The 26,329-nt window shown below is 38.0% G+C and overlaps 1 protein-coding gene across 1 annotated transcript in view; it reads left to right on the top strand.

Moving 5' to 3' along the window:
• The window catches only part of CTNNA3 (catenin alpha 3), a 1,573,756-nt gene that overhangs the window by 1,488,246 nt on the left and 59,181 nt on the right, over positions 1 to 26,329 (top strand). Inside the window, exons 16-17 of the mRNA XM_060193489.1 lie at positions 15,300 to 15,405; positions 22,691 to 22,825. Coding sequence (XP_060049472.1) covers positions 15,300 to 15,405; positions 22,691 to 22,825 — 241 coding nt within the window. The remainder of the gene's footprint in view (positions 1 to 15,299; positions 15,406 to 22,690; positions 22,826 to 26,329) is intronic.

The following is a 26,329-nucleotide window of genomic DNA, read 5'->3' as shown; positions in this document are numbered from 1 at the left end:
AGAACTCTAAGGCATCATATTAAGTGTTAAAAACCAGAAAGATAAAGACTAATACTTACGATTTTACTTATAGGTGGAAATAAGAACAATGAATAGTAAGGAAATTCACAAGGTGAAACTTGACTGGATGTAGCATATTGCAAAGCAAAGGACTGTGGGGAAAAAGGGTAAGGGACAGGGTGAAGGGATATTAGGATTTTGCTGTGTCTCCTAGGCACCAACAGGAGATGAGGGGTTGTTCCTATGTGTTGGAGACTATACTGTAAACCATTAACCCCCCCACCGACAAAATAAATAAATACATTTTAGTCATTTTTAAGTAGGTTAGATTGGTAATCCTAAATCATGTTTAAAAGTATACCATAGGTACAGTTACTGAATATCATAGGGAAACATGTTACAGAGTTTTCAAGACATGTAGGTCTCTAAGAAGAAGCATGGATATATAGAATTGAAATGGACCTAACCTGTGATCTGTTAGGAAGCCACTGACCAAGCCTGGCCACAAACCAAGACAGACACAGACAGAGTAACAATGTTCAAAAAGATTTATTCACACAAGCACAAAGAATAGCATTGTGACAACATATACATAACACATACACACACACACACACACACACACACACACAGAGAGAGAGAGAGAGAGAGAGAGAGACCTCAGGAGAGCTGAGGGTCCCCCCCTCCCGAAGCCAGAGTCACAAAAGTGGCCCTGTTGCTTGGGTGAGAGAGACAGAGATGCTGGGAGCTCATCTCCTTTTTTTTTAATATTTATTTTATTTATTTATTCCCTTTTGTTGCCCTTGTTGTTTTATTGTTGTAGTTATTATTGTTATTGTCATTGTTGGATAGGACAGAGAGAAATGGAGAGAGGAGGGGAAGAAAGAGAGGAGGAGAGAAAGACAGACACCTGCAGACCTACTTCACCGCCTGTGAAGCGACTCCCCTGCAGGTGGGGAGCCGGGGTTCGAACCGGGATCCTTATGCTGGTCCTTGTGCCTTGCGCCACCTGCGCTTAACCTGCTGCGCTACAGCCCGACTCCCCGCTCATCTCCTTTTGAAGGGTCCAAGGGAGGGTGGTATTACGTCTTGAGCAAAGAAAAGGGCACAGATTACACATTACATTCTTTATCTAAAACAGTGCATTCTAATCTTTATCTATGGCGTTAGTCTTTTATCACAGCAGAGCAGGTAAATATAGCAGGTAAATATAGCAGGTAAATATAAGCAAAATGAGCTGATAAAGTTGAGTGGGTATTTCAAAAATCCAAACAGTCATAAACACTTATTTTGCAACTTCATTCTTGTAAGTTCAAATGAGTCGTCTGTGGCTGCCCAGATGACTTCTGTGTTCCTGGGGGAGAGGTCAGCTTGTTTCTCAACATTTACTGTCTTTTATTTGTAAAGAAAGTCTCTAAGATGGAAGAACTCTCAAAATGGGGGGAGGGGGAGGGTTCTTGCTCTCAGACCTAGCAGTTCATCTCCTGAAATTTAACTAAAGGAAACAGAAAGACTTATTAGAAGAGATGTGTGTTAAGCTATGTTCATAGCAGCATAGCTCTTAATCACCAGAATCTGGAGAAACCCAGATGTCCACTATCATATGAGTGGATATATAAAAACGGTGATATATATATATATATATATATATATATATATATATATATATATATGTTGGAATACTACTCAGCTGTTAAAAATGATAACATTGTCTCCTTTGCATCTTATTGGATAAAACTTGAAGACATCATGTTGAGTGAGATAAGCCAAAAAGAGAAGGGAAAATACAAAATGATCTTATTAATGGGACTTAATAAAGTAGGGATGGGGAGGGAGAGCACAAAGTGAAACATGGGCTGGACATGGTATATTGCACCAAAGCAAAATGATTTGGGGGAGGGGAGAATGAGAAGGAGAAAATTTAGGGGTCTAGAAATTGTATGCATATGTAATGAATCCACGGTAAAACACTGAGATCCTCAATAATAATAGTAATAAAAATAGCCCTTGCCTCCTATCGCCTCATAAACCAACACATTTTTCAGACTTCAGTTTCAAAAGTTACCTCAGAAGACCCAGTTTCCTGTGCCTTCTACCTCTCTTACTCTCTCTTTTGTTCTTCCCATGATCACTATTTTCTTTTGTATCTGATGTCAGAATTACAAATAAAGTATTTCTAATAGTATTTTGGTCAAGCTGAAACATTAGTCTTGGCCAGCTTCTCCTTTTTAAAGCTTAGAATAATGTATGTCAAATTTTATAAGGAATTAAAACACAAACTTGAACAATAATAATAGTTATACACACTATTATGAGTTTCTGTATTTATATAATTTCCCTAGCAAAAAGATAATATTAGCAAGGATTTTAAAGTAATACTATCATGAGCTATTAAAAAAAAGAAAGAAACTCAGGGGTCAGGCAAAAGCACAGTGGGTTAAGCGCTCATAGGCGAAACACAAGGACCAGTGTAAGGTTCCCGGTTCAAGCTCCCAGATCCCCACCTGCAGGGGTGGGGGTCACTTTACAAGTAGGGAAGCAGGTCTGCGGGTGTCTTTCTCCCCATCTCTCTGTTCTATCCAAAAACAGTGACAGTCTTTCCTTCCCCCTCTCTGTCTTCCCCTCCTCTCTCCATTTCTCTCTGTTCTACCCAACAATGACGACATCAATAACAACAATAATAACTACAACAAGGGCACATCCAAAGAAACTATTAAACAAACAGAGAGACCCCTCACAGAATGGGAGAAGATCTTCACATGCCAGACATCAGACAAGAAACTAATCACCAAAATATATAAAGAGCTCAGCAAACTTAGCACCAAAAAAGCAAATGACCCCATCCAAAAATGGGCAGAGGATATGAACAAAACATTCACCTCAGAGGAGATCCAAAAGGCTAACAAACATATGAAAAACTGCTCTAGGTCACTGATTGTCAGAGAAATGCAAATTAAGACAACACTAAGATACCACCTCACTCCTGTAAGAATGGCATACATCAAAAAGGACAGCAGCAACAAATGCTGGAGAGGATGTGGGGACAGAGGAACCCTTCTACATTGCTGGTGGGAATGTAAATTGGTATAGCCTCTGTGGAGAGCAGTCTGGAAAACTCTCAGAAGGCTAGACATGGACCTTCCATATGATCCAGTAATTCCTCTCCTGGGGTTATACCCCAAGGACTCCATAACACCCAACCAAAAAGAGGTGTGTACTCCTATGTTCATAGCAGCACAATTCATAATAGCTAAAACCTGGAAGCAACCCAGGTGCCCAACAACAGATGAGTGGCTGAGAAAGCTGTGGTATATATACACAATGGAATACTATGCAGCTATCAAGAACAATGAACCCACCTTCTCTGACCCATCTTGGACAGAACTAGAAGGAATTATGTTAAGTGAACTAAGTCAGAAAGATAAAGATGAGTATGGGATGATCCCACTCATCAACAGAAGCTGACTAAGAAGATCTGAAAGGGAAACTAAACGCAGGACCTGATCAAATTACAGCAGGAACCTCACATCTCCACTATAGAGCCCCTGCCTCCCCCAGTCCTGGAACCCTTGGATAGGGCCCACTTTCCCGTATGCATCTCCCAATCCAAACCAAATAATATTGCATCCGCCGATCACAACCTAACCAACGCAACGATTGCCACCTCAACATGCTTCACCTCAGACTATATCCAAAGACTTCACGTGTGGAATGACAACCCTTCAGTATTTCCTTTTTTATAAATAAAAATTTAAAAAAGAAATGTATTTTCTAAGTTCAAATTAACTTCACTCTACTGCAGCATTACATTCGAATGTTAAAATAACTAAAGTATAATCTTGTTTCTTATTCACTATAGCATGCACAATGGCTACTTTTGAGGTTTTTTTCAACTTTTATTATCACTTCACTGAAGAAATGTTGATTTTCAGTATTGTTGGCAAAAGGGTACAATTCCATATTTCCTTATGATAGGTGATAAAAATTAAGAAAGAGAGAAAAAAGACACTGGAAATAAGTTTTTTAAAAGTTATAACATCTATGGTTTTGAAGGTGGCATACCTAATGTAGTACACATTACCATTCCCAAGGACCCAGGTCTAACCTTTGGTCCCCACCTGTGGAGGGGAAGCTTCATGAGTAGCAAAGAAATATTCCAGATGTATCTCTTGATCCCTCTCTCTATTCCCCTCTACTCGTTTCATTCTGTCCTATCAAATAAAAGAAAGGTGGTGGCTGCTGGAGGAAGTTGCTTTCTCATATTGGCACTGGGCTCCGGTGATAACGTAAGTGTCAAAAAAAAATCATATAATTTAAGAAAAAAATTAAAGCTATAGGTTGTTGGTACCATTTCAACATTTTCTATGACTGTAAAATTGTATGTAAGGAAGCACATTTTTTTATTATTTAATTATTTATTTAAGAAAGGAGACATTAACAAAACCATAGGATAGGAGGGGTACAACTCTACACAATTCCCACCACCCGATCTCCATATCCCATCCCCTCCCCTGATAGCTTTCCCATTCTCTATCCCTCTGGGAGCATGGACCCAGGGTCGTTGTGGGTTGCAGAAAGTGGAAGGTCTGGCTTCTGTAATTGCTTCCCCGCTGAACATGGGCATTGACTGATCCATACTCCCAGCCTGCCTCTCTCTTTCCCTAGTAAGGTGGGTCTCTGGGGAAGTGGAGCACCAGGACACATTGATAGATATTTTTTCCCTCAGTTCAGGGAAATCTAGTCTGTATCCTGCTGGCCTCTGGAACCTAGTGGCTAAAAAGAGAGTTAACATACAAAGACAAACAAATTGTTGAACAATCAATTTTTCCCCTCTCATACTAATTAAATAGTGATTTATATGACTACACTTTAATAGGAGTGTACATAAACACCATTCCCACCACAAAAAGACTGTGTCCCATTCCACCCACCCACTCTCGCCCTCCTGCCACCCTGGAAGCCGAATGTTGACCCTCCCCTTCACCACAGGGTTTTTACTAATTTTGCTGGGAAGAGAGCACAAATAAAGGTTATGTTTTTGCTATTACATGTGAACAAATTGACTGGCCTTCTAAATACCTGGCACTTAAATCTCACCCTCATCATTGATCTATTGCATTTATAGTTACTTCCATCAATATCTCAGAGAATCCTCATTTTCTCTATCTGTAAGAGAAATAGAATAGTAAAATTATAAATGTGTAAGATTATCATAATGATCAAATTATTTATATGTAAAACTATTCACAGATATTAAAATGTGTTAAATGTTTAACCAATATGGTAGAACAAAATATTGGCTCTCATTTTTATCTATAACATGAGGAAATATGACATGAGATGTATTTTATATAATTATAAAAATGAACATTAAATGGAACATGTATGGTCTTGAAAATAATGAAGATAATAATGTGTTAACAAATATTTAGTGTCTACACAATCTCCAGTTAAACTCTTGGTTTTGTTTTGAATTCTAGCAGAAAATACTATAGAATGTGAAACAATTCTTGAAAGTGATATGTTCTATTTTTAAACTTCTTAAGATGTTATAAGTATCTATCTTCTCCTGTGCTAATCAGGAGAGAAAGGTTGAGGGAAATAAGGGAGAATGAGAAAGAAATAATAGTCAATGTTAGAAAGAGTCCTAAATAATTGAAAGGTTTATGTGAATCAAAATCAAAATAAAGTTCACAAGTGTCCCTTTCATTTGTGTAAATAAAATTTCCCTGAGGCATCAATATCATTACAGTATTGCAGTATTTCCCTTTGTACTTCCAAGTGAACAATTCAGTGACTAAGTGGCTGACTTTCAACTCTAGAACCACAGATTTATTCTTATTTGTGGAGGGTGAAGATTATTTTTAGAACCAGTATGAAATATTTTTTACTTTCTTTTTTTTTAATTAGTGTTTTGCCAATTATTTATTTATTCATTGCCTCCAGGGTTTTATCTCTGGGGCTTGGTGCCTTCACTACGAATCCACTGCTTCTGGTGGTCGTTTTTCCCATTTTGTTGCCCTTGCTGCAGTTGTTATTGTTGTCGTAGCTGTTGTTTTTGGATAGGACAGAGAGAAATGGAGAGAGTAGGGGAAGACAGTGAGGAGGAGAGAAAGATAGACACATGCAGACCTGCTTGTGAAGCGACCCCCTGCAAATGGGGAGCTGGTAGCTCTAACTGGAATCCTTATACTGGCCCTTGTGTTTTGTGCCATGTGCGCTTAACCTGCTGCACTACTATTTGGCTCTCTGACTTCCGGTTCCTCTACAATTCCATTCAAGTCTATTCCCTTCTCTCCGGGAATTCTCTGTAAGCTCCAACTTCAATAACTTAAGGTACAATTTGCTGATAGGAGGTCCTGGGAAACCATTATGAAAATGAAGGCAACAATCTTTGAATGCATCTCCCATTTAAAAAGTCTTCCATCAGGTATTTCATTTCAGGACAAGAATGTTGAAATTTATCATAGTTTCAGTAATTGCAGCTTCCTTTGAAAGTTTGGCATGATATGAAATAATTTCTATAATGTGTATTGTGTTTGGCACTCAGTAGGAAACTTGCCAGGTAATTCATTTAATTAGGAATATGAGAAAGAGAATAACTGCAGTCTATCATAATGTATTATCACTACTTTTAAGTTCTAAATGTCTTTAAGATAGTGGTCTTATAACCAGGTAGGTATTTAATGATATAAGTAATGTCCCTTTCATCAGTTCAGGGTTTTATATGGGGAAATATATTATTTTAAGTGGGAGGATACATTAGTTGCACTCCTTTGATAAAACTCTTTGTCTGGTGTGTAAGCTTAGATAGTGCTAGCTGATCTCCTTAGAAGCAACCTTTGTCCATATTTTTAAGACCTTAAAAATTGATGTATTGACTTTTGGGAGTGTAGACAGCTTTATTTAAATTTCACTTTCTCTAGAGATGCATAGAAGTAAAGAAACCTAATGTCTTCCCTGAGCTTAACCAGTGTCTAACATTTAGTCCTGCCTGTTACATAAAATTAATTTGATAACCAAAATATTATAATCATTCAAGTTGATATTTTATTAAATTACAAAGTCACCTATGTCAGCAGATTCAAAGAGAAATATAACTTTCTTCTGAGGTCACGTTTTCACTATGTTAGATGTGCTGTTCCATTTTTATAGGCAGAATTGCTTATAGTAAATGTGAAAAGCAACATAGAAAAATACAAAAGAAGCGTTTTGGTATACAGGCAAGCACATTTTCATGTTTAGACTTTTGGGTACAGAATACTCTGATTATGTGATTTTACATGAATCTCCCTTGTTTTTATTACTACATCATGAAATCTTAGTAAACAGATTATTTTCTCCAATGATGATTATGGGATTCAATTTTAGGGTGCCTACCTACTATGCAGGTCCAAGAGAGAAATAGGATATGAACACAGGGATTGGGTTGTAGCATGTATAATAGACCCTGGGTGTGATCATTGACACCCCTACGAGTTCCCTCATCTCTAAGAAAAAGATGAATAAAGTGTGTTTCCATTACCTTTCTCTAACTCCTCTCTTGACATCTGAAAATATTGCTTGTTTTACAGCCTAATCAGTTTTAGCTTCTCTCACATCTCCTTAACAAGTCCTTCTCCCCTTGAAGCTTCAAAGTATTTATCCTATAAAGTACCACCTTTTAAAAACTGTATAGATAGTTCTTAAATAGAAATAAAAATACTTTATGATCCAACAATATCACTCTTCAGCATTTATCCAAAGAAGATGAAAACACTAATCTGAAGGGATATTTGCATCTCTATGTTCATAACTACATTATTCTCAATAGCCAAAGAGTGGAATCAGCCTATATGTTCATAGACAAATGACTGGATATAAAAACTATGGGATGGCATTCAGGTGATGGTGCAATACGTTAAACGCACATATTACAATGTGTAAGGACCTAGGGTCAAGCTCCTGGTGCCCCACTTTCAGAGGGAAGGTTTTGTGAGTGATAAAGCACTGATGTAGGTGTATCTCTATCTCTCTCCTTCTCTAGTCCCCTTTACTACTCAGTTTATGGCTTTCTCTATACAATAAATAAAGATAATAATTTTATTTTATGGGATGTAGTACCATTGATTTGTGTTTGTCTTGTTGTTGTTATATTTGAATCTTTGAAGACATTTTTGAAGTCTAGATCATGAAGCATTCTGCCAGTGTTTTCTTCTATTTAGTTGATAATTTCTGGTCTAACATCCATGTATTTGCTCCACTTAGAGTTGACTTGTACATGATAACAAGTTATGATCTAATTTCATTCATTATCATGGGTTCAATCCAGTTTTCCCAACACTATTTGTTGAAGAGTCTCCCCTTCGTGCATTTCATGGTTCAAACCTCTTTGTCAAAAATTAGTTGTCCAAAGCTATGGGGGCTTATTTCTGGTCTTTAAATACTATATAACTGAGCTATGTATGTATTTTGGTTCCAATACCAGGCAGTTTCAGTTACCTTAGTTTGGAAGTATAGTTTGAGGTCAGGAAGTATGATACAACTCTTCCATTTCTGTTGTTAACTTTATTGCTAAATATTTTATTGTTTTGCTGCTATAGTAAAAGGGACTGTTTTCCTGACATCTTCTCTGAGTTTAATGTCTGCATAATTGCATGCCACTCATTTATGTGTGTTGATTTGTAGCCTGCCACTTTACTATATTGATCAATGATTTCCAGAAGATTTTTACTCAATTCTTTGGGATTTTCTTTATTAATTTTTATTTATAAAATGGAGATATTAACAAGACCATAGGATGATAGGGGTAAAATTCCACACAATTCCCAACACCAGAACTCCCTATCACCCCCTCCACACACACAAAGCTTTCCTATTCTTTATTCCTCTGGGATCCAGGGTTATTATGGGGTGCAGAAGTTAGAAGTCTGGCTTCTGTAATTGCTTCCCTGCTGAACATGGGCACTGGCAAGTCAATCCATACTCCGAGCTTGCCTTTCTCTTTCTCTTGTGGGTCAGGCGTCTATGGAGGCGAGGCTCCAGGACACATTGGTGGGGTCGTCTGCCCAGGAAAGTCTGGTTGTCATCATGGTAGTATCTGGAACCTGGTGGCTGAAAAAGAGTTAAGATATAAATCAGAACAAATTATTGACTAATCATGAACCTAAAGGCAAGAAAATTGCAGATGAAGATTTTGGGCCTCTGTTTTGGAAAAAGCTAGTAGGTCTACTTGGAGTATATTACAGGAGGCACATAGCTTTACTATTTTGCCTGAGCCTGACAGCTAACATGCAGACTCAGGTCTTGTCTTGAGACATGGTGTCAGAGTTGGAAAAAGAACTAGAAAGATGGATCAGGGAAGAGAGTAGCTCCCAAATATAGGAAAAATGACAAAGCCTCAAAACCTAGATATAGACCAGGGCCCATGAGATAGGGCTTAGGTACACATGTATCCATAAGTTAGGGGAAAACTTATATCTTAAAACAATAGCATACAATAGTTTGCAGTGGATCAGTAATTGAAACAAACAGGTAGAAAGACCTAAAAAGACATCATAAAGTACCTAATCAAATAGTTTTTACTTAGACACCTTTGTCACTTAGGTCCTATTTCACTTCCCTCAATCACTCCAAAGCTAACCTTGTCAGGCAAAGTAAGGATTACAAAAGTTGGATTAGGGAAAGAAACTGACATACTTTAATGATGTCTTTTTAGTCACTATGGGGCCCTGATCGGGGAGCCCTGGGGTTCCCACACAGACATAGTGGGTCTAGACCTCTAGTGGATCCATCTCACCACTGTCACTGAACATCTCCATAAGGAACAACATAATGGACACCTTTGTGGGCTCCTTTAGGACCTTTCCCTCAATGTGGATAAACAATGGTAGGGACAGCCCATTCTCCCAAGGGAGTTTGGCCAACAAACTCTACCACTTGAGGAAGATGGGTCCTGAAATTAGTGCAGCCTACAATGTTCTTATCAGTGACCACCGAATGTAGCTCAGACCTACAGGGATGCAGAGGCTACATAGGCTCCTGTTTTGATTATGGGCCCCAGCTCAAATCGATGGAGTTTACAGTTAACAATATTTATACTCTCTAGGATTTCCTATATTTACAATCATATCATCTAAAAATAGTGGCAACTTTATGTTTTCCTTTCCAATCTGAATCCCCTTTAAGTATTTTCTCTTGACTAACTGTTTTGGCTAGGACTAGTAGTACTATGTGACAGTGGGCAGCCCTGTGTAGTACTTGATCCAGCAGGAAAGATTAAAGCACCTCAACAGAGCATGATGTTGCCCTTAGATTTGTTGAATATCTACTAGTTTGAGGCATTTTCCATCTATCCCCATTCTTTTCAGTGTATTTAATCACAAAAGGTGCTGCATCTAGTTGAAGTCCTTCTCTGCATCTATTAAGATAATCATGTGTTTTTTGGTTTTTCTTTGGTTGATGCAATGAATCACATCTATTGATTTATGAACCAGTCTTTCTTGCCTGGAATATTCTACTTGGTCAGGGTAAACAATTTTCTTAATACACTGTTGTATCCATTTGGTTGGTATTTTGTTGAATATCTCAGAGTGTAGTTCATTAATGATTTTGGTCTGTAATTGTATTTCTTTTTTAAAATTTTTTATTACTTATATTTTCTTTTGTTGTCCTTGTTTTATTATTGTTGTAGTTATTGCTGTTGATGTTGTCGTTGTTGGATAGGATAGAGAAAAATGGAGAGAGGAGGGGGAGACAAAGAGGGCAAGAGAAAGATAGTCACCTACAGACCTACTTCACAACCTGTGAAGTGAGTCCCCTGCAGGTGGGGAGCTAGGGGCTCAAACTGGGATCTTTCCTCCTGTCCTTGCGCTTTGTGCCATGTTCGCTTACCTAGCTGCTCTACCACCTGACCCCCAATTGCCTTTCTTAGTTGTGTTTCTATGTGCTTTTAGTATCAGGATGATGTAGTCTTCATAGAAGGTTTTAGTTAGTTTTGGATAGTTCATTTATGAAGCCATCTGGGCCTTGCCTTCTGTTGTTGAGGAGGAAATTGATAGCTATTTCAATTTCTTCAGTGGTAATTGGTCTATTCATGTTTTGCAACAATGAGACTCCATCAATCTACATAGCAAAGGATACCACCACCATAACCGAAAGACATCCTACAACTGTGGGAGAGCATCTTTACAAAACACACACTAAATAAAGAACCAATAACCCAAATATATAAATATCTCAGAAAAATTAACACTAAAAAAACCCCAAATAATCCCATTATAAAATAGGGTGAGAAAGGGGTTCAGGCGGTAGCACGGTGGGTTATGCGCACATGGCACGAAGCCTAAGGACCAATGTAAGGATCCTGGTTTGATCTCCTGGCTCCCCACCTGCAGGGGCTCGCTTCATGCGTGGTGAAGTAGGTCTACAAGTGTCTTTTTTTCCCCCTCTCTGTCTTCCCCTCCTCTCTCAATTTCTCTCTGCCCTATCCAACAACAATGACATCAATAACAACAATAATAATCCACCACCACAACAACAATGATTAAAAAACAAGGGCAACAAAAGGGGGTGGGGGATAGTCTTCAGTATCAGTGGATTTGTGGTGCAGGCAAAAAGCCCCAGAAGTAACTCTGAAGGCAAAACATGAGAACTTGAGCAGAAACTTCATTGAAGAAAAGAAGAAAAGAAAATAGGGTGAGAACATGAGCAGAAACGTCACTAAAGAAAAGATCTAGAGGGACAACAGACACTTGAAAATATTTTTAAAGTCATTAATCCTCAGAGAAATGCAAATAAAGACAACAATAAGATATCATTTACACCTATGTGAATGTCATGTTATAAAGAACCTTAACGACAAATATCAGAGAGTGTGTGGGGGGAAAAAGACACTTCTGCATTGCTGGTGGAAACATACATTAGTCCAACCTTGTGGCCAACAATCTGGGTATTTTTCAGAACATGAGAAGTAGACCTACCCTATCACCCAGCAATTTCTCTCCTTGGAATTTACTCAAAGGAAACAAAAGCACCTGTTAGAAGAGATGTATGTAAACCTCTATTCATAGTTGCACAATTTGCAATAGCCAAAACCTGGAAACAATCCAAATGTCCAAAGACAGATGAGTGGCTAAAAAATATATTTTTATACTAATCAGCTGTTAAAAGTGATGGAGTTTTCTTCTTTATGTCATCTTGGATGAAACTAGAAAACATCATATTATGTGAGATAAGCCAAAAAGAAAATAGATACCAAGTGATCTCATTTATAAATGGAACACACTAAGTAGGGACATAGAGGCAGAACACAAAATGAAACCTGGACTGGGCATGGTATGTTGCATCAAAGCAAAGGACTCTGGGGGTGGAGTGGGAGAAAGCAGGGGAAGAGAACTGTGGGGTCCTTATGCATAATGCAATTCTACTCATATATCAATGTCTGCATCATAAAGCATTAAGCTCCTCAATAAAAATAAGTAAATAAAAGTCATGGGATATATACTCCATGGATACTACTCTTCGGTAAAAGAACATTTATATTGTGTCCTTTGGAACAGAATGGACAGAACTAGGAGGGATTATGCTTCATGAAATAAGAACAAAAGACAACTACCAGGTGGTTTTACTCACATAATGAAATCTAGAGAATCGAAATGCACAAACTTGCAAAAGAAAGAGTCGGAGAAGTAGAGAGAGAGAGAGAGAAGTAAACAAACTGTCTCTAAAACTTTGTGAGAGAAATCATTAATATCATAATAAAGAAGTTAAAAATAAAACTTTGTGAGAATTATGGATTAGTTGTTGTTAAGAGCTTCAGGGCACACAACTTTGGTGGTGAGTGCAGTGTGGAAATATAGCATGGAATCTTACGATCCTGAAAGCCACTGTTAGTAATAAATAACTTGTAAAAATAAAATAATAATAAAATAAAAGTTAAAAAGAGAAATTTTTCTAGTAAGAGATTTCTTCTGGTTGCATTTTCTATTAGAAACAGAGAACAGAAGGTGAGGACTTAGTGCAGCGGGTTAAGCACACATGGCAAAGCCAGCTTAGGGATCCCACTTCAAGTTCCCCCAGGCTCCCCATCTGCAAGGGGTCACTTCGCAAGTTGGAGCAGCACTACAGGTGTCTATCTTTCTCTCCTCCTCTCTTATTTTCTCCCTGTCTTATCCAATAAAATCAACAAATTGGCCACCAGGAGCAGTGGATTCACAGTGCCGGCACCAAGACCCAGTGATAACCATGGAGGCAAAAAGAAACAGAGAATAATTAGACAGTCAGTAAGGGTAAGGAATTAGACATAAGTAAATAGGAGAGGAATTATTTTATGTAAGTGGAATCATTAAACTCATTCAGTACATTGTTCATTTATCATATAGTCAAAAGAATAACAGCATCTTTTCTTATTCCACATCTTTCTCCCTTCCTTCTAAATAAACCCAAATATCCCCCCATATCATGAGCAACCAGAAATATATTTTCAAACTACAATAATTACATATTATTGAGTGATTACTTTGTTTAAGACAATATTCAAAGAACTTTGCTAAAATTATCTCTTTAATCCTTAGACTATCTCCAGGTGGTAGTGTTCCTATTAAAAATAACTTAAACCTTTTAATGGTTTAATACAGAAATAGTGACAAGTGGTCTGATTTTGGGGGCAAAATCCAGGATAATGTCACTCCAGATTAGGATTAAGCCATTTTGGAATTAGCATAAATCAACTGTGCAGGAACAATGTGATAAAAATAGTCAGTGGCTAATGAGGCAGTGCAGTGGGTAGAATACACCCTTGCAGATGTTGAACCATGGGTTGGGTACCTGACATAACATGATGAGTTTTCTAGGGTTCTCCTCTCCTCTCCTCTCCTCTCCTCTCCTCTCCTCTCCTCTCCTCTCCTCTCCTCTCCTCTCCTCTCCTCTCCTCTCCTCTCCTCTCCTCTCCTCTCCCTCCCCTCCCCTCTCCTCCCCTCCTCTCCTCTCCCCCCTCCTCTCCCCTTCTCTCCTCTCCTCTTCCCCTTCCCCCTTCCCTTCCCTTCCCTTCCCTTCCCTTCCCTTCCCTTCCCTTCCCTTCCCTTCCCTTCCCTTCCCTTCCCTTCCCTTCCCTTCCCTTCCCTTCCCTTCCCTTCCCTTCCCTTCCCTTCCCTTCCCTTCCCTTCCCTTCCCTTCCCTTCCCTTCCCTTCCCTTCCCTTCCCTTCCCTTCCCTTCCCTTCCCTTCCCTTCCCCTTCCCCCTTCCCCCTTCCCCCTTCCCCCTTCCCCCTTCCCCCTTCCCCCTTCCCCCTTCCCCCTTCCCCCTTCCCCTTCCCTTCCCTTCCCTTCCCTTCCCTTCCCTTCCCTTCCCTTCCCTTCCCTTCCCTTCCTTTCCCTTCCCTTCCCTTATTCTCTCTCTCCCTTCCTCCTCACCTGCCTCTCTCATCTCTCTTAAACAAATACATTATTTTTTTAATAAGAGAAGTATAAAAAGTGACTAAAAGAAAATAGAAGTGTCTCTGCTGATCAAGATGCATTGTCAAATATGTTTAATGTGAAAAACTTTATGTTTTCTTCTAGAATCATGAAAATGACTTTGATTTTATATACCTACCTCTACCAATAATATCTCTAGGTTAAGATTTATTACTGAAATGCTTAAGAATTAAAAGGAGGGGAGTCGGACTGTAGCACAGCGGGTTAAGTACATGTGGCATGAAGCGCATGGACTGGTTTAAGGATCCTGGTTCGAGCCCGCGGCTCCTTCACAGGCAGTGAAGCAGGTCTGCAGGTGTCTACCTTTCTCTTCTCCTCTCTGTCTTCCCCTCCTCTCTCCATTCTCTCTGTCCTATCCAACAACAATGACAACAAGAATAACTACAAAAACAAAACAGCAAGGGCAACAAAAGGGAATGAATAAATATTAAAGAATGTTTAAAAAAGAAAAGGAGATAGAATACATATGTGTGACAGAATTTTCTGAATCATAAACAACAGACTTTTCATTTAGTGCTAGACTCTAAAAGTCTATACAAAACCAAAATATGTGAAGTCAATTACAAGTACTTTGGGGTGCAAATAACTCCCTGATGCTTTCTCTCTGTGTGTGTATGTGTGTGTGTAGGATTTTTTTTATTAGCACAAACCACTTCTGCTTATTTGTGTCTTATTTATTTATTTATTTATTTATTTATTTATTTATTTATTTATTTTTATTGGATAGAGACAGCCAGAAGTCAAAAAAGGAAGTGGGAGATAGGAAGAAAGAAAGAAAGAAAGAAAGAAAGAAAGAAAGAAAGAAAGAAAGAAAGAAAGACCTGATTTATGTCCTTTTAATTTCAGGGGCAAAGGGCCATTAAAGCACACAACTGATGTGATCTATGCAGCTAAAATGATATCAGAATCAGGATCAAGGATGGATGTCCTTGCTCGTCAAATTGCCGACCAGGTAAGTTCTCTGCTACAAGATGTGCTGAGAATTAACGCTTACTGCTCTCTGTTGTTGGGTACTCATTAGAAAAGGTGAATTTTTATTTTATTGGAACCATTTTTCTTATTGTTATTGAATTGCTTTAAATTCTATAATTATTAAAGATAGTAGACAGTGAGTACTTCAGTCTAAGGAATATTAATTTTTTATTTACTTGTATTTGTTGTCATAATTAAGCTTCACTTCTCTAGGCTGACTTTTCATATAAAAAGAAAGAGGGAGAGATACCTTAGCACCAAAGTTTACTCCCACAGAGATTCAAACCTGAATACATTCAAACACATGGCAAGATGGCCACCTTACCAGCTGAGGTATCATGCTGGCCACAAGAAGCCTCTTAGAACATCTCATTATTATTTTTAGAGCTTAGTTATTATTTAGATATTGGGACTTCAAGTATATTCAAGTTACTTTCAGTTATTTATATACTATTTGTGTGTGTGTGTGTGTGTGTGATTTACAAAATTATAAGATTATAGAGATATAATTCCATATCACTCCCACAAGCAAAGTTCTGTACTACCCCCCACCACCATAGTTCTCCCAAGATCATAGTTATGGGTTGACAATATATATCTATATCTATATGTATATGTATCTCTTTCTCTCTCTATTTCCATACATATACATATACATATACATATACATATACATATACATATACATATACATATACATATACATATACATATACATATACATATACATATACATATACATATACATATACATATACATATACATATACATATATATGTCAGTTTATCCATAGCCTCAGCCTGTCTCTATCTTTCCCTAGTAGGATAGGATTCTGGAGACTTGAAGTCCCAGGTGAGATTATCTACCAGAGAGGTCATGAGGGAATCATATTAACATCTGGAATTTGGTGGCTCTCTTAGAACACGTAACCTTTGCCTCTTTTTCTTGTGGGACTCCTTTCAGTAATTCTTTCTAGGCAGGTTTGGTGGTAGCAAATTCTTTTAGCTTTTGTAGTTTAAGAAGACCTTTATTTCTCTCTCATTTTTGAAGAACTATTTTTGAAGCTAAAGTAGTCATGGCTGGCAGTTCTTCTTTTAGTACTTCGAGTTTAGTTATAGCTACTGTTCTTCAATTGGGTCAGATACTGAACAGAAGGCACCTTTACAACATTGATTTATTATATTACCCACCGGTCTATAATTATCCAGATCATATGGAGGAAAGGAAAACTATTGTCTCACTTCTATATAGTTTTGTCTGTGTTTATGTTTATGACATTAACTGCTTATGCAGGAATTCTAAGTTGTACTGTCTATGATGATATTTTTGGCTAGGTTAGCAAAATTTTAAACAGAAAATACTGTATGAGGTTGATTTTATTTTAGAGTCTGGTGCCTGTCTGCCTTCACTGTATCTACTGGCCACATTTTTAAATAAATGGCGAGAGACGGAACTCAGTGGAAAAAGAGATACACAGAGAAGGAAAGACATTAGCAGGGGGGCAGGTAGTGTTGCACCTGATTGAGCAGAGCTGTTTTAATGCTCAAGGACCTGGGTTCTAGTGGTGGGTCTCAATCATCAGGGGAAAAGCTTTGCTAGTGGTGAAGCAGTGTTGCAGGTGTCTCTGTTTCTCTATTTCTCTATCACCCCCTTCCCTCTCGGTTTCTGGCTGTCTCTATCCAACAAATGATAATAATTAAATTAATTAAGAAATAAATAAGGAACTGGCAGCACTGCCTTACTGCTCATGAAGCGTCCACCTGCATGTGGAGAGCTGGGTCTTGAACCTGGTTCCTTTTGTGACCTGTGCACTCTATTGGATGATTCACCAGCCTATTTTAACTTTCTGTTTTTCCTATCCTTTCTTTTTACATTACGAGTCTATACTGTATAGCACTTCTGACATTAAAAGAGTCTCAGTGTACTTTTTAACCGTCTGTCCCTACATACTTTTTCTCTATTCTTGCTTTAGAAACTTCAGTTTCTTGAGTCAGTGGGCTAGTTTACTGCGCAGGACATGTGGCTTTCTATGCTTGACACTACACTGGATATATTATGCCATAGAGGAAAATGCGGGTGTTCTGCTCAATACCCCACCCCTCTCTCTCTCTTTCTCTCTCTCCTTTCTCTCCACTGCGGCTTTACTATTCTGGGATAACTTCAAAATAGAGAAAGAAGAGAGGGACGGAGGGAGGGAGAGGGAGAGAGAGAGAGAGAGAGAGGGAGAGAAACACACACAGAAAAGAATACTTGTGCAATGCCCCAAGTAAAAGGTGAGTGGCAGAGAGAGAGATCATTTCAAAATATTTAAATTTTAAGATGTGATAATTAATTAATGATCTGTTATCAATCATGTGGAAAGTGAAATGAATCTCTGAACTGCAGTGCAGGTGGAGCAATGACTCCTATTATCAGTAAAATGTCACCAACATATGAACATAAAGTGTTTTTACTATAACTGATTGCTAGAAATTTCCTTTCTAGAAATTCAAAAAGATGTTCAGTATTTTTCATTAACAAACTATACCAGTTTAGCAGAACTTAAACTGTTGTTACTAATTGTTACAGCCATCTTAAGTGTGGCTTAAATAAAGTTTATACTTTAATATCGACAAACCATAACTAACTTTTATGAAATAAAGACATTTAAAAGTATTCTCTTTGTTAGTTCACCCTTAAAATTCAAGCTGAAAGGTAATAAATGTTTTCTTCAGTTTTTCTCTCATTAGTAAATAATGTATTGTATCAGTACCAAGTACTTTACTAGAAGAATGAATGATGATTTTAATATAAGGAAAACAGTTATGCAGACTTGCCGATTCTGCTTGCTTATAGTGAGTGTCCCAATGGTTATAAAACTTAAATTTAGAAAAAAAAAAAGTATTAAAAGCTAACCAGATGTCCTTGTAAATCTCTTATTCCATGTAAACTGAGAAATATTTTGAAAAGAAATGGCATGCATATTCTGTAATTATAGGACTCACTTTTCCTATAACTTTATGTAGAAATATAACTTTATGTAGAAAAATAATAGGGAAATATTTACTGGATTTTAGTATTAAGAAGTTTAACTACTAGTGGAAAATAATTCTTCAACTGCAATTGATTTTTTTTCTGATTATGATTCTAGGCAATAAATACTAAGTTAGAAGTACTATCCATATACAACTAGGAAAGATGAATTTAATGTTTTCCTACTTGACTAATACAATTTACTGCCATATTTAAATGTAACCAAAATTCTCATCATTTCTAAAAATGAAAATATGTGTTCATGTTAAGCAATTTTAATTACAAAAGTTCAACTTCAAGTTTTCTGTTTATTTGATACAATTTTTTCTTAACAGATGTCTACCTAGATTCTTCTAGTGTTATATAACGTGACCTCTTGAAAGAGTCTCTTTGTTTTGCTTGCTTGGATCATTGTGACACTAGTGAAGAATTAAATTATTAAATATTGGTACAAATATTGACTATTCTATAGGCTTTTTAGTTTTGTAATTTTTTTCACTCCAGGGTTATTGCTGGGGCTGAATGCCTACACCATGAATCCACTGTCCCTAGAAGCTGTTTTTTTTTCCTTTTTGTTGCCCTCATTTTATTGTTGTTGTTACTATTATTGTTGTTATTTATGTCATCGTTGTTGGATAAGACAGAGAGAAATGGAGAGAGGAGGGGAAGGCAGAGAGGGAGAGAGAAAGACACCTGCAGACCTGCTTCACCACCAGTGAAGGGACACTTCTGCAAGTGGGGAGCTGGGGGCTCGAACCGGGATCCTTAAGCTGGTTCTTGCACTTTGTACCACCTGCTCTTAACCCGCTGAGCTACCACCCGACTCCCTGCTTTATGCTTTTTCTACTCTTAGACTAGTGAGATTAACTTGGTAAAATGTTATTAATGTATAATTAAAACACATATATATTCTGAAATATATATAATGTAAATAAAATAAATTTTGATTGCATCATATCTGCCATTTTCACATTTGACTTTTCAATGATAGAGATAACACAATACTAGAACTTACCAAGTACAGTGGTATTCCCATTGACATTCTGACCTCAGACTTGTGGTGTAGACATGGCAAAATGGTCACCCTGTCTGGTGACAAATTCCTTTGCCCCAATATCTACTTTTCTCATTTTTACAAAATTATTCTCCAGATCCTTTCAAAAATCATTCATTTTAATTAGATTGTATGACATTTTATATAGATAAAATAGTAATACATTGCCATTTAATGTTCCCATAATTTCATGACATTTTCACATTTTAATGTAAATAGGACTACGTTGGATATATTTGCACGTAACTAGCTAGCTATATCAAAAATGTATTTATTTACTTACTTGATTTTATTTATTTGTTTAACTATTAAGACCTGGCTATTGGTAGTCCAGGGCAAACTGGAGGCCTCTTGCATGTTAGTGCTGCACACAAGGGAGGGGGTAGAATACAGAGTTCTGGTGGTGGGAACTATGTGGAACTGGACCCCTCTTATCCTATGGTCTTGTCAATATTTCCATTTTATAAATAGAAATAAAAAAATAAAATTGTTAGGATTTTAAAAATTCTGCTATTGTTGTTTTCGACGGGTTATGTTGTTTTCGCCGGGCTGGCTTCACGGGCGGGTAACAGATGACCAGGGACTCATGGTTGAGCTGTAGGCAGTATCTCTTTATTCATACAGGACACAGCACAATCTAAGCCGAGCTAAGCTAAACTAAAGGTACCGTAAAACTCACAATGCTGTCTTTATATATACTTGCCAAGTAGGGTGGAAACAGGATGTGACATAGAGAGGGTGGAGAAAAAAGTGACTGGTGAAAATCAGAGTGTGACAAGGAGAGGATCAGGGTGTGACAAGGAGGGGGTGGAGCAGGCAAGAATCCTATCACTGAAACACCAATGCCCTGGAGGGAGGGTGGTGCTTGATAACAGTGGTTATGTAAATAGAATAGTGTTAAGCAGGGGGGATTTAAGCCAAATGAAACAGAAGGGGTCTCATGCATACCAACATGCTATATTTGAATAAGAGAAAGGCCATAATAAACTCAGATGTTTACTGTTATGGTAAAGATCAAACATGTGCTACAGGAATTTTTTTTTATGGGAGATAGTATAGCTTAAGAAATTGTTTGGAGTAAAGAAATTTCATTTATCTATAAAATATGGTTATTATATATATTTTGGCTGCAGATAGATATACAGTGTTTATGACATAAATGATTAGTTTTGTCTGTAATGATCTAGAACATTTAGTGTTGAACTAATAGTATAATATATTATTGTTGCACATTTTATTTATTGATTTAATAATGATTGACAAGTCCATAGGGTAAGAGAGGTAAAATTCCAGATAATTTGCACCACCAGAGTTTGAATCCCTTTCCCTCCATTAGAAGCTTTCATATACTTTAATCACTTTGGGAAAATGAACCCAGGATCTTTATGGAGTGCAGAAAGTGGAAGGTCTGACTTCTGTAGCGGATTTTCTTCTGGACATGAGCGTTGGCAGGTCAAGCCATACTCCCAACTTGTTTCTGTCTTTCCCTAGTGGGGGAGGGCTCTAGAGAGCTGGGGTTCCAGGCCACATTGGTGAGGTTATCTGCCCAGGAAAGTCATGTTAGCATAATGATAACATCTGCAAGTTGGTTAATGAAAAAACATTCAGATATAAAGCAGAAAAAATTGTTTAGTAATCAGAAATCAAAAGGTAAGAATATAGCAGAAAAGATTTGGGGTCTCCATCTTGGAAAAAAGAAGTCTATTTTAGGTATATTCCAAAGGGCCCATGACTTTACTAATGTTTGCCTGAGCTTGACAGCTAACATGCAGGTGGGCTAAAAGACTGTCTGTGGAGATGGTGTCAGAGTTGGAAATAGGTCTAAAAAGCTGAATTGGGGAAAAGAGTAGCTCCCAAATGTTAGAAAAGTATATAAATACCATTAACGGTAAACCCCATCCATCTGATGGGGATCTGATAGGGGTCACATTCAGAACAGAAGCCTGTGTAACCTCTGTATCCCTGTAGGACTGAGCATGCATTCCATGGTCACAGCTAGAAACATTCTAGGCTGCACTCCTTTCAGGACCTATTGTCCTACAGTGGCAGAGTGTGTTGACCCAGCCTCCCTTCAAAGAGTGAGGCAGTCCCTATCATTGTTTTTCCACATTGAGAGCAAGATCCTGTAGACGCCCACAGCAGGGCCCATGATGTTGTTCCTGATGGAGATGTTCAGTGGCAGTAGAGAGAAGGATCTGTTAGAAGTCTAGGCCCATCATATCTATGTAAGAATCCCAGGGTTCCCTGAGAAGGGCCTCAGATTAAGGGGTGGCCTGGTAATGAGTAAAAGGGCCATCATTAGACTGTGCTGGTCACGTGCCCTTATCCAGCATTTGTAGCCCTCACTATATATGACAAAGTTAACCTTAGAGTAGTTGAGGAAGGTGAAATAGTAAGTAGATGAGGCGTTATCGCCTGACCCGCATCTTGGGAAATTTTCTTTTTTTTTTTTGGGGGGGGGGGCGTTCATTTCTCTGACTTCTTAACTATAGACTATGGAAAACATTCTTCTTCCTACCTTATTTCCTTCTCCCCATTTTTTCAGAACCTATAGTTAATAAATTGTGTCACACTCTGTAAAATGATATAAAAGAAGGGGGGAGGTTGGCCAGTATCTCAGCAGGTTAAGCACAAATGGCCTTAAGTGCACATGGTCCAAAGTGCAAGGACCGGCACAAAGATCCCGGTTCGAGCCTCTGGCTCCCCACCTGCATGGTGGTGGCTTCACAAGCAGTGAAGCAGGTCTGAAGGTATCTATCTTTCTCTTCCCCCTTTCAATCTCCCCTCCCCTCTTGAATTTTTTATGTCCTATGCAACAACAACATCAATGAAAACAAAGGCAACAAAATGGGGAAAAAATAGTCCCCAGGAGCAGTGGCCTAACCCCAGCAATAACCCTGGAGGCAAAAGAAAATAAAAGAATATATATGTTTTAAACATTGCTTTAGATTCACATAAATCTTAAATTAAAAAATCATCTTATGTATCTTTCCATACCTGAAGATTTATTTTATATTTCTTTTATCTGTGCCAAAGTCATTGAAGTTGAAACAGGAACTAACTCTATAGTGGTGGGAATAACAAGACATGGGTTATCTGAGTATTCTGTGCCTTACAAAGTATCTGCAATTTTAACATTTGTTCATTCTGGTCAACTTGTTATTGATTTTTTTTCCATTTTATCCTATGAATATTTAGTGTCCAGATCAATCATGCAAACAGGATTTATTGGCATACCTGGAACAGATAAAGTTCTACTCTCACCAACTGAAAATCTGCAGTCAAGTTAAAGCTGAGATCCAGAACTTAGGGGGAGAACTCATCATGTCAGCTGTGAGTATTGCTCCATACTTAAGCCATCATCTGTAGAAGGTGTTTGCAACAAAAGAGTTATACTAGTCTTCACCCCACAAAATCATTTATGTGTACATAAGAAAATGTAAGCACAATTGGACAGTATAAGGCTGTATGAAATTTCTCTAGCAAGAAATGTTGCTAAATTTCTTAAAGAAATGTTAAATTGAGGGGTGTAGATAGCTGAATGGTTATGCAAAGAGACTCATGCCTGAGGCTCCAAGGTCTCAGGTTCAATCCCTTACACCACCATAAGCTAGAGCTGAGCAGTGCTCTGGTAAAAAAGAAAGAAAGAAGAAAGGAAAAAAGAAAGAAAGAAAGAAAGAAAGAAAGAAAGAAAGAAAGAAAGAAAGAAAACCAATAAAGGAAGGAAGAGAAAAGTAATGTTAAATTGGAAGAACATATTATCACTTACCCCAGAGATTTCAGAATGAATCAGATTTTTTAGGGCACCTGAATAAGAAATGCATGTTAATTTAGAAAATGGTTCTCTGGTTTCAGAATGTGCACAGATATAGGTCTGAACCACTACTTTACCACTAGTGAAGTTTTCTTCCTGCAGGTAGGAACTGAGTGTTTGATCCAGGAGGCTTTGGGCACTGCAAGTGTGAATTCAACCACATGCACCTCTACCTAGCCCCAAAGGTTTTTGTTTTTAAAGATTTTTGGAATCTACCTGAAAACATATGGCAAGAAGGCATGTAAAAGCATGCATGCTCTTTTTTTCCCCAGATTTTGTAAAATTGTGGATGAAGTAATGATAAATAATTTTGCATGCAGTATATACTATCTCTCTCTTATATAATTAGTTTTCAGATTATAAATCATGAAAAGATTTCTACCTATTCTATGTGTAAAATATGTAAAGTTTGTGAATCTGAATCATTATATAAAACAGAGTGAAATACAAGCTAAATTTATATGTACCAAAGAAATTATATTTGGGAAGGGCAATTGACCACAATACATATCAACAGTAATTTATAGTCAGTACGAACTAATTTTTTAAAGTAGCATATGATTGGAAATAAGGTTCAGAAACCTTGTAAATGATGGAAAGTATGCCGGACTAGTGTGGGGGTGCCTCTTCCCAGGTGCATACTCTCTGGGTTGGAGAGAATTCAACCAGAGCCAGCCTGGGCTGCTACTCTCTTGGTGACGCGAGGGAGATGACTCAGGAACAGACTCGTGGCAGAGAGGCAATGCAATTCTCTTTATTGATCAGAAATCTAAGGCTTTTAAAGGACAGACCCGGATGTGGCAAGTCAGAAATGGCTAGGAAAGGGGTGGAGAAAGGCAAAAAGGCTGGAAAAGTAGGAACTTCCTTAGCAACTGTTGCGAGGGTTTTAACTGGTAGGATTAATAATACCCTGCAGGCAGGGAGGGTCTTGAGGGTAAAAAGAATGTAGATCAAAGAATGGAATGGGTGGGTATCTTTCAGGCAAAACAATGATTATGTAGATAGGCCATAGTATCAGGAATGCAGGGTGGAGCAGGGGGAGCTGGCTTAATGTTTTAAGGAATGCCAGGCTTCTGGAGGCAGAAAAATGCAGGGTTCTTTGTGAGGCTTCTCACAATTTTCCAACATCTCCCCCTTTCTTTTTATCTAATGGCCATAGTATCAGGAATGTGGGATGTGTTGTGAGGCAGGGAGTCTGATAAAATGGGGCAAACCTTTGGGGTTACTCCTGTCCCTTCTTGCTCAAGCTCTCTGTAGACAAAAAGACTGACAGGATAGATGCACTCCTCAGGTCAAGCCCTGCCAGGCTCTACCACATAATTTCCCGACATAAGTGCATCATATTGAGAGAAACTAATGTAAGATAAATGGGTTTCCAAGTTATTAACTTTTACACATTTTAAAAAATAGAATAATGCCAATGAAAGTGAAGACTAAATATTTAATAGTTTAAAATAAAGGACCTGGTTAGGCACACCTGGTAGAGCACACATAGGAGAACCTGTATTCATGCCCCTGGTCTCCAACTGCATGGTGAAGGTCTCCTAAGCACTGGAGTAGTGCTGCAAGTGTGTCTCTCCCTCTCTGTACCTCTGCTTTTCTCTGTCCATATCAAAAAAGAAAGAAAAGAGGAAAGGCTACTGAGTGTGGTGGAGTTTTTCTATAGCCACCAAGTCTTGGTGGGTATAGAACATTGTTTCTACTGTGTCCAATTTTTCAGTTTGAAATTCATTGTCACCAAAGTATTTATTAAATGTCTCAAACTTTTTAATGCACAAATGATAGGCTGAGTCTTTAATATGTTGACTCTCTTAAAAGTTTAACCAGGGAGAACAGAAGCAACTGGTGGCACAGCTATATAAAAATAATATCAAAGGACATGAATTATGGTGATGTTTGTATGAGACAGAAAATTCTAACAAAGGGATTTTTCAAAGTTAACCCAATTGTCAAATAATATGATTATAGCAATAACTATCTGTTGTCTTCTTAAACCCTAAGACAGCAGGAACTTCCCGATTCCTCTATAGAGCCTATATTTCGCAGTCCTGGAACCTCAAGAGTGGGGCTTAATGTCCTGCATGATTCCCTCAATTCATACCAAATGATATCGCATCTGCTGATCCCAACTTAATCAATGTGACAAGTAACACCTCAGCATGCTTCACTTCAGACTGTGTCCAGAGACATCAGGCATGGAATGCCAACCTTTAGCCTTATTACTTGGCTGAGACCTTTCCTTTCATAGTATTCTCTAATTCCATTCCAGGTGGTTCACTTCCCAACAAAGTCCCAAAATCTGGGTATAGACCAGGTCCCAAGAGATAGGGCATATGTTCGCATATATCCATAAATTAGGGCAAAATATATACCTGAAAGCAAAAGTACACAATAGTCTACAGTGAGTCAGTATGAAGTTGATAATGAAATAGTGTCTACTTAGACTTAGCTACCCTCCTCACATATTTCCTATTATACTTCCCTCACTCACCCCCAAGATATCTTTATCAAAGCAAGGACTGCAAAAGCTTAATAAGGGCAAGAGACGTGTATACTTTAATGATGACTCCTTAGTCACTATTAGGTCACCCCATTGGCTGGGGCCCTATTTGGGGAGTCCTGAGATTCCCAAACAGATATGATGGGCCTAGACCTTGAGGGAATCATGCATGCTGTTGAGTTTCCAAATTCTGTGACTTTTATTAATTTTCTGTTTATTGTTGAATGTTAGTTTTACTCCACTGTGGTATGAGAAGATACTTGGGATGATTTCAATGCTATTGTATTTGTTGATACTGTTTTTGTGACCTAACATGTGGTCTATCCTTGAAGATGTGCTATGTGGATTTGAAAAGTATATGTATTCCATTTCTTTGGGGTGAAAAACTCTGAAAATGTGCAGGAGGTTAGTCTGTCCATATCTTCATTTAATTCTCTTGTTTCTTTGTTGATTTTATGCTTTGTTGATCTGTCTAAGTGTGAGAGTGGCATTTTGAAGTCTCCCACTATTATTGTATTACTAT

This window comes from Erinaceus europaeus, chromosome 1, assembly GCF_950295315.1.
Source record: "Erinaceus europaeus chromosome 1, mEriEur2.1, whole genome shotgun sequence".
NCBI classification, from domain to species: Eukaryota; Metazoa; Chordata; class Mammalia; order Eulipotyphla; family Erinaceidae; genus Erinaceus; species Erinaceus europaeus.
This window is presented reverse-complemented; position numbering and strand designations above follow the sequence as displayed.